Source organism: Monopterus albus, unplaced genomic scaffold (genome assembly GCF_001952655.1).
Source record: "Monopterus albus unplaced genomic scaffold, M_albus_1.0 scaffold209.1, whole genome shotgun sequence".
Lineage (NCBI taxonomy): Eukaryota > Metazoa > Chordata > Actinopteri > Synbranchiformes > Synbranchidae > Monopterus > Monopterus albus.
The window spans coordinates 998,104-1,007,275 of record NW_018128089.1 but is presented as its reverse complement, the minus strand read 5'-3'; the positions used below and the strand labels follow the sequence as shown (position 1 = coordinate 1,007,275).

Below are 9,172 nucleotides of genomic sequence, written 5' to 3'. Positions count from 1 at the left end.
CCAGTGTTCCATGGCCAGGACAAAAACCGCATTGTTCCTCCTGAATCCAAGGTTCGACTATCGGTCGAATTCTCCTCTCCAGTACCCTGGCATAGACTTTCCCGGGGAGGCTGAGGAGTGTGATCCCCCTATAGTTGGAACACACCCTCCGGTCCTCCTTCTTAAAAAGAGGGACCACCACCCTGGTCTGCCAGTCCAGAGGCACTGTCCCCAACCGCCATGCGACGTTGCAGAGGCGTGTCAACCAAGACAGCCCAGCAACATTTTTCATTGGTTTCAGATTGGTCCATTTTTTACTTCACTTAGACACAGCAGCAGCTGAAAACTGTGTTTTCATTGACCTTCAGTGGGTTGGCTCTCCTTGCTATAGTGATGTATAGTAATGTACTCAAGAGTGTGTCAGTGCAGTGTGATCTCACTGTTAAAATGCTACTGATCTGTTAAAGTTTTAATCTTGCCTAGCCTGTCTATGGTATATAAAATCAGTTAAGCTGGTTAAATTCAGGGTATAAATTGTCGTAATAACACAAGCAAACTATAACTAAACCCAGCTTCTGGAGATAAAAGAAATACAATATTTTCCTAAATGTAGTTTCAGACTGGCTAAACTGAAAGACAGACAGACAGTAGCTTAGAGTTGTTTACAATTAGAATTTTGACAGTGGTTCCTGACTGCTTGTTTCTGTTTTCATGCTGCTTCTGTCAGCTGCTGAGTGAAGAAGTGGACAAAGTAAGTACCTTCACTAGTGGACATTGTGTGAAGCATGATGTGTTTGTACAGTACAGTTATTTTAAAATGTCCATCCTTGGGGCGACTGTGGTTCAGTTGGTAGAGCGGTTGTCTCCCAACCGGAGGGTTGGAGGCTCGAATCACGGTGCCTGCAGTCCACATGTCAAAGTGTCCTTGGGCAAGACACTGAACCCCCAAAGTTGCCTCCAATGGTTAGAGCCATCGGTGTGAGCTGGCGCCTTGGTTCTTGACCAGAAACAAATTTCTTGTGTGTGTAACATGCTTGGCCAAATAAAGTGATTATCCTTATCCTGTCCTTTCATTTTGACTTACAGGCAGAGCACGAGCTTCGTGTTGCTCAGACTGAATTTGATCGTCAAGCTGAGGTCACCAGGCTGCTGCTGGAAGGAATTAGCAGCACACATGTGAGTCCACAACAGTAGTCATGCAACAACTCGTTCTGTGAGTCAGCAGCACATAAGGAGGTGGGGAAAGTGGAGGGAGCTGCGGCGGTCGACCGTATTGACATTAAGGCAGTATATCGGAGTAAACACCAGCATGTCAAACACTTCAGTTTTAATGGTATGCCACTCCCATTGGATTCACTTGTAGGGGCAGTTTTTTTCAATGAACTCAACTGTGATGACAAATTAGTCCTGTTACATCCTGATAATAAGTCATCTTGACTGTGCTGACATTTGAGGGAACAAAGAGACAAACACATCAGAATGGAGAACTCTACTCTATCATTATCATGGTTTGTCTACTCTTATTCATCATCTACTCAGAAGGACAAACATATTTTGATAGTTTGCAGGATAGAAGCCAATAATCTGTGCCAATCATCTAGCAGTCATCTGTGTGAACATTTGAACCCAATGTCTAACCCAGAGCTTTCATTTCCTATTTAGTAACAATCCTGGGAGCAAACTGCTGTGGAGGCGGTTCTAAGAATAGGGCCTAAGCTTGCCTTGCAATGCACGGCTTTCAACAACAGTAGCAACAATTACTTTTACAGTAGGCTAACAGTATGCAGTAAATACTGTAATTATAACTGTTCAATTTTCCCAGGTTTTGTTTTGACACCTAAACAGTTCAAAGCCAGCGAATAACATTAAATGGTACAAAGCTAAGAAGTAAAATGCCACAGGTTAACACAAAAGACACTAATAATTAAAATGTATTTATATAAATTTCACACAAAGCAGGCCCTTTTTCGTGGAACAAGTAACAGGTTAACTTCCATCTTTTCTGGAGCAGTGGAAGTAAATGAAGCCTTGAGATTCGATGCAAACAATTCTTACAGGTGTCCCAACTTTGGCTGATTACATACAACAGCAGATTTTATCTGTACAAAGGCAGTGTTGGAAAAGACTGTGTTACTGCACCCCCCGAAGCATTATTTGGAAAAAGGCCATTAACAAAGGAGGTCAGAGCTTTTTGCGGTTCCATCCCGTAGCAAGATAATGATCCAAATAAATAAAACCTTCCAGACTGTTTAGAAGAAACTAACAAGACAGTCGGCTTCAAATGATTTAACAGCAGCACAGTGTCCAAATATTCCAGACGACAAGTGAAAGCAGAGTAGCTTACAAGTGCAACACATCTGTGGGAGCTTCTCCAACAGTGCTGTCTATCCAAACAATATTTTATTTCAGTTGTGGAACTGTGTTCAACTTCTGAATTACACTAATAACAAATGGAAAAACAGAGGTGACCCCAAACTTTTGAATGGCAGCAGGGTAGCTAATAAGATATGTAGTATTATACTGAATTTACTATATTGTGATAAAATATGACTTTTTTAAATAATTCAAACATTTCTGAGGGGTGCAGCATGCTCTGGGGAGAACTTGACCTCATAAAACCCTGCTGGGCTAATTCTTGAAGTTTCCATGAAGCCTGTGGGCATCCACGATCGTGGATACGTAATACTCTGGCACATAGCCACATAACTAAGTTAGTCAGTCATCATTTGTACTTTGAAATTTGTAGAGATTAAACAAACAAGATATGACATGCTATAAGTGGATTTTGTTACCTTTTGAGAGATCCAGAGTTTTCCCCCGTCTTTCCTATTTTTTATCCTGAGCTAAGTGGCTGAAGCCTAGTGTTGGTTAGACGGATGTGATGTGGCATCAGTCTTCTCATTCAAATTTCAACCCAAAAGTGATTTAGCATCTTTCTCAAAAAGTCTACCTATTCCTTCAAGATTAAACTTTAAAAAAAAACACTGTGATTTATATTTCTTGCTTGTGTTTTTGTTTTATGCGCTCACCTGTCAGCCACCAAAGAACACACTGATGGAAGTGACAGATTAAACCTGACGTGTCATTGAAAGTTGGTCTGGATACATTTTAAGCCACCGTTAAACACACAGTGAATTCCAAGGTTAGCAATTACAGTGGGTAGCTTTTTGATGAGTTTTTGACTGAAATTAGGAAATCTAGTATATTTGGTGGTAACGTTTCATTGCTATAACAAAAATGAAGCAAGCTGTTGTTGTGTACTACTGGGTGTCGCACTCGTACTGAATTCATCTTTACCTTTCTTCCTTCAGCTCAACCACCTGCGTTGTTTGCAGGATTTCGTAGAGGCTCAGGCAACTTACTATGCCCAGTGTCATCACTACATGCAGGACCTTCAGAAGGAGCTCAGCAGGTGAGGGTTCTCTGTTTTATGACAGATGACGTTTATTGTTCGGTCTCTCAGGAAAATGGAAAATGACATTTGTTTAAATAACACTGTAAAAGCTGTATTTTTTCACCCTTTGGTTGTAGTGTTTAGTTTATGGGAAGAGCTCAGCATCTCATATTTCAGTCTAAGCATGATTGTGCCCACTTCTGCTCACACAGCCGCATATTGGGCTTATGCCATTTAATGTTTACACAAACATAAGTGTATTGTGAGACAAGTCACATGCTTCTTTGTTGTCTGCCAAGGCAAAATACAAGGGCTCCATATTTCCCAAAAACACATTACATTCCAGATGATTACAACAGTCATCGAATAAACAATGTTTTTGTTTATAAAGAGCAAAGACTAATGTCATTCTCCCACATCATTCTGGTTTGACCGCTGCTGCTTTCTGTGAATTAAAGTGGTGCTTGATCCAGCATGAGTGTTACAGCACCATAGTTCCAGTGTTCTTCCTTCTTAGACCATTGTCAGTTGCTCAAAAGGTCTTTAATTCAGTGTCAGCATGTGTGTGAATGGATAATGCTGCTGTTAGTCAAGCACTTGTGTATTAAGAGGTTATTCTTACTCTATACTTAAAGGCAACACCTACCTAAAGAAACAGGATCACACAGATTGATGAAAACATATTGAGCCTGTCACATTCAGTTGGCATACAGGGCTCTTTTGAGCTTTTATTTATTAAGGTAGTCACGGTGAGGCGGACAGGAAACGGGAGACACCTGGAACAAATGTCAGCAGCCAAAGTCGAACCACTGCAGCGTGCTGTACCATAGCCACTTGGCTATGGGGTGCCCTTTAAGTTTAATAAATTAAAATGTAAAAATAGTATTGTTAAACCATCTTAAAAACTCCTATTTGCATTTATTTTTAACCAGCTGACCGAATTCATGCCTTCACCTTACCTAAAAGTTGAAAAGAGCTGCAAAATATAACTGGACATAGTAATATAATGGCATGGAAAGTAACATTGAATAATATATTGCTCTACTCTAAATAATCTAAAACCAAGCTGAAATGGGCTGTATGGAATCAGGGATTCATTGTCCAGGAGTGACACCAGTACTCACATGTACCACCTATCAGTAGTGAAGTCAGAGCCTCCACAGATCTTAATATCAGACATTCTGTATATTTGTCTTGATTACACTTTACACATTTAACATTATTAAAACAGATTAAATATATTTTATTGTCGCTTTAGGTTCATTTCTCTTGGGTTAAATGTCGCTGCATCATATTTTTTTGCCAACCATGCTTTAAAGCGTCCTCATCATCAATCGAAGACTAGGATTGTTACTTTTCTAATAGTAAAATAATTCAAATGTAAAACTAAGGCATCTTAGAGATCTTAACCAGCTGCAAGAGAAATAAACAAAGTTTGAAACAACTGATAAGTTATTTTCCAATAATAATTTACATGGTGGATCAACAGGCATATAAACCCTGCTATGTTGTGTTTTATAGTATTTCTATTTAAGATCTTAAAGGACACTGGGACAAATGGGATCTTATAATTAAATCATTTTATAATTGATTTTGAGAAATATGTTACTTCTGTAAAAGGTTTATCAGACCCAAACCATATAAAATAACAAAACAATAGGCCTAAATAACTTTATTTGCTTTATTAATTGTACCGTCCTACTCCTCTCAGCTCGTGAATATGTAGACAAACCATGATAATGATAGAGTAGAGTTCTCCATTCTGATGTGTTTGTCTCTTTGTTCCCTCAAATGTCAGCACAGTCAAGATGACTTATTATCAGGATGTAACAGGACTAATTTGTCATCACAGTTGAGTTCATTGAAAAAAACTGCCCCTACAAGTGAATCCAATGGGAGTGGCATACCATTAAAACTGAAGTGTTTGACATGCTGGTGTTTACTCCGATATACTGCCTTAATGTCAATACGGTCGACCGCCGCAGCTCCCTCCACTTTCCCCACGTCCTTATGTGCTGCTGACGCACAGAACGAGTTGCATGACTAATGTTGTGGACTCACATGTGTGCTGCTAATTCCTTCCAGCAGCAGCATGGTGACCTCAGCTTGACGATCAAATTCAGTCTGAGCAACACGAAGCTCGTGCTCTGCCTGTAAGTCAAAATGAAAGGACAGGATAAGGATAATCACTATTTGGCCAAGCATGTTACACACACAAGAAATTTGTTTCTGGTCAAGAACCAAGGCAGATAAGGAACAGGATAAGGACACCCACTCGCACACATTCAGTCTTGGGTTGGGTTTAGGTCTCAAATGGCATGGTTCTAGTCATGTTATCTATCAATATAACCAGCCAACATATAAATCTATTCCTCCAGCTGACGTTATGGTTTTTCTTACATTGCGTCACTAGTACATGAGGTAACCCACCCCCACCAACACAGCCCACTGTGTTGTTTGTATACAGAGCACATGTCTAGATGTGATCACGATCTCATCTTTTCAACTGAAACAGCATAAAGTAATCAACATGGAAATCCTCTTGAACAACTTACGTCCTTCATTTGTGTTCCAATCTTCACACAGATGTGCTAATGCTGTTGGCAGCAGCCACCCCTCTGGTGATGTCTGTCCTATCCCCATCTCCTCCTCATCCAGCCAAAAGCCCAGTGCGCTGGCTATGGAGCAAACACAGATCACTGTCACAGGTGCAAGAAAGGCCAAGGTCCTGTATGACTACGATGCCCACGATTCCAGTGAGCTTTCCCTGTTGGCTGATGAGGTACTGTTGGATATTCAGACTCACCCTGCACAAACATCTCTGTTACACAAGGAGCAGTGTCTGACCTTAATTTATAAACATAAACATTTATTGGACTGGGTTTATTAAAAGAATTACTGGAATTATTAAATTATTGCAGTCATTGCTCCTGTCCATACTGTCCCTGAAGTGATTATTTCTCAATGCAACTTCAAGAGCCGGGAGACAAATGTATGTTTAAAAGTAGTATAAAGCCTTTATTGTCTCCAAAGGAATCAGAATCAGCTTTATTGGCCAGGTGTGTCGGACACACGAGGAATTTGACTGTGGTACATCAGCTCTCAATGTGCATGTACATATCCCCATGCAAGGGGCAAGTAAACAGTAAACTGGACGCTGTATGTCATCCAGTGACGTCCCCTGAGTCATGTCTGAAAAGTTACAAAAGAAAAAAATGAATGTGGGAGATGCCTTGCATCAAGTGCTCCCTTATCCTCGCTAAGCTGCATTAACTAGTAGCAGGAACACATTATATCCTGTGATGAGCTGTAGCCAGGAAGAGAAGACTGATTCAATAACAAATCCAACATGTTTGGCATTATGAAAGATATTCTATGCCCTTCTGCAACTCTATTTCAATTGTTGCACTGCTTGCTCTATTTACCTAGTGCCGAATAGCAGTTGAGATCAAAATAAATCATTCTGTGGTTGTTGGTTAAGGCAGCTTAGCGATGAAAAGGGAGCACTTAGTTTGATGCAAGGTATCTCCCTGCTAATGCAAACATGGCAGAATCATTGTCATGTGAGACTGAGATTGCACAGGGATCTAAATCACACTGCAAACGGTGCCATAACTTTTTTGGTGACAGTACAAGAGCTTTTATGTATCTGTACGTCATGTAGATCTCTTAGATCATCTAATCAGTTTTTTGTTGTTTTTTTTTGATGTAGCCAGATCAAGATTAAAGCATTGGGGAGATCAGTTTAATTCAATATTGTAGATCCATGGAGAGGGAGAAGAGAGGAGGAAAAGAGAAGAGCAGAGAGCATTGTGGGAGGACCACAAGCAGTGGTCTAGCACTATAGCAGCATAACTGTTTACTTTTCCTTTAGAAAGTATCTAAGTATTTAGTGGGTATTTTCTTTGCTTTTATAAAAACATTTTTTGCTGAATTTGTCTTAAAACATCTTCCTGGTGTTTTTTCTTCTCCAGCTCATAGCTGTATACACTGTACCAGGAATGGACCCTGATTGGTTGGTTGGAGAACGGGGAAATGAAAAGGGCAAAGTTCCTGTCACCTACCTTGAACTGTTGAGTTAATGGATCAAACAACAGGACACACACACACACACACACACACACACACACACACACACACACATTACACTGACTTAACATTCATTTCCTTGAGACTTACCCTATCCCTAGTAATAACTGCTACTTGCCTACCCTTAACCTAACACCTAAACTTAACCTTAAACCAAGTCATGACTCTAAAATGCAGTGATTTAAATGGTGGGGATCAGCATCTTGTCTCCACATTGTGCGTGTGTAAACTTTTTTCAGTCCCCGCGCTGTGAGTAAATCCAGGCACACAAACACACACACCCACTCTCTTGCAGAAACCTTTGTCTTCTATCATCCATCCATCCATTTTCCTCCGCTTATCCGGGACCGGGTCGTGGGGGCAGTGCAGTTTGGGTGTTTTTGTTTGAAAACTGAAACTCAAGTCTTGTCAACTCATGGTTGTGTTTTTTACACAAAGCATTCATGTGGCATTGAAAGACAATATAATATATTAAACAATAATTCTGATTTGTTATGACTGTTATTTTTCCAGATTGTATATTTATTTTGATTTTGTCAAGAAAACCAGCAGCAGTCAGAAAATGTGGCAGGGTGTGGACAAGCCAACATTTAAGGCAGACTGTCAAAACCAGATGTCCTTGAGCAAGACACTGAACCCCAAGTTTCTCTCAGAGAAGTCACCGGTGCATGAGTGTGTGTCCATGCTTGGGAGTGTGAATGGACAAAGAGTGTACTGCAGTGTGTAGAAAAATGTCATACAAGTCCATTTACTATTTACTCAGTTGTACATCAGTTTGTGTAGATAAGGATAGTTGTTTCTTTTTTACACAGTCTTTAACAAGCATTATTTCCCTAAGGCCAAGACCATTATAATATACTGTATATATAAAATCACTTTTATTGGCCAGGTATGTTACACTTACAAGGAATTTGTCTCCAGTACAGAACCAAGGCAGCCATCTGCGACACCGACTCACACACCAATGGCATCCCTGTATCCGCAAAGCGCTGCTCTGGCCATCAGGGGCGACTTAGGGTTCAGTGTCTTGCCCAAAGATACTTCAACATGTGGACTGGGGAGAACGGGGATTGAACCTCCAAATTTCATGCTAGGGGACAACTGCTGTACCTCCTGAGCCACGATAAATGTCAGCAGTTGGATAGAATGAGGTGAGTGGATTGGCTGACGCTAGTTCAGACTTTAAGTGATAGCAATACATGGAAGTGTTGAGGGTGGAAGCATTTTAACAGAGATCTACAGTGATGTCAGGGCAACCATTCTCTTTTAAATGGCCATTTATTTTGCAGTCACACCGTAAGACTCAGAACTCAAAGTGTTTGTCATAGAAGCAGTAAGGAAACATGTTTCCCAGTACAATGAAATTCTTACTTTGCTGTCCATAGTGAATGCCAAACAACACAAAGTGAAATATAAGGTAGATAAATAGTAACACAAAATCTAAAGGCATTCAAAAACAGCAAATAAAAAGAAATATAATAAATATTTTTTTTTAAATATAATAAAGAGAGAATGTATGCTGCATTGGAGCTATATGTGCAATAGGTGGCAGTAAATGTGCAATTGTGCATATGCAAACTTAGAATGTAGACAGTACAGGTGGAATTATATGAAGTAAGTCCTGATTGTATACTCCTGTCAGCTGTTTATGAGTCTGATGGCAGAGGGAAAGAAAGAGTTTTTCAGTCTAGTGGTCCTGCATTTCACACT

At 40.2% G+C, this 9,172-nt stretch overlaps 1 protein-coding gene across 6 annotated transcripts in view; it reads left to right on the top strand.

Annotated features, from left to right (window-relative positions):
* The window catches only part of sh3glb2b (SH3-domain GRB2-like endophilin B2b), a 20,318-nt gene extending 12,370 nt beyond the window's left edge, over positions 1 to 7,948 (top strand). For 3 of the 6 annotated variants that reach the window (XM_020618844.1, XM_020618843.1, XM_020618847.1), the window contains 5 exons: positions 707 to 730; positions 1,066 to 1,155; positions 3,291 to 3,391; positions 5,960 to 6,155; positions 7,348 to 7,948. In XM_020618844.1, the coding sequence (XP_020474500.1) occupies positions 707 to 730; positions 1,066 to 1,155; positions 3,291 to 3,391; positions 5,960 to 6,155; positions 7,348 to 7,455 (519 nt within the window). In that variant the 3' untranslated portion in view covers positions 7,456 to 7,948. The remainder of the gene's footprint in view (positions 1 to 706; positions 731 to 1,065; positions 1,156 to 3,290; positions 3,392 to 5,959; positions 6,156 to 7,347) is intronic. The other 3 variants (XM_020618845.1, XM_020618849.1, XM_020618848.1) reach the window with 1 other exon arrangement.
* Positions 7,949 to 9,172: the final 1,224 nt, after the last annotated feature.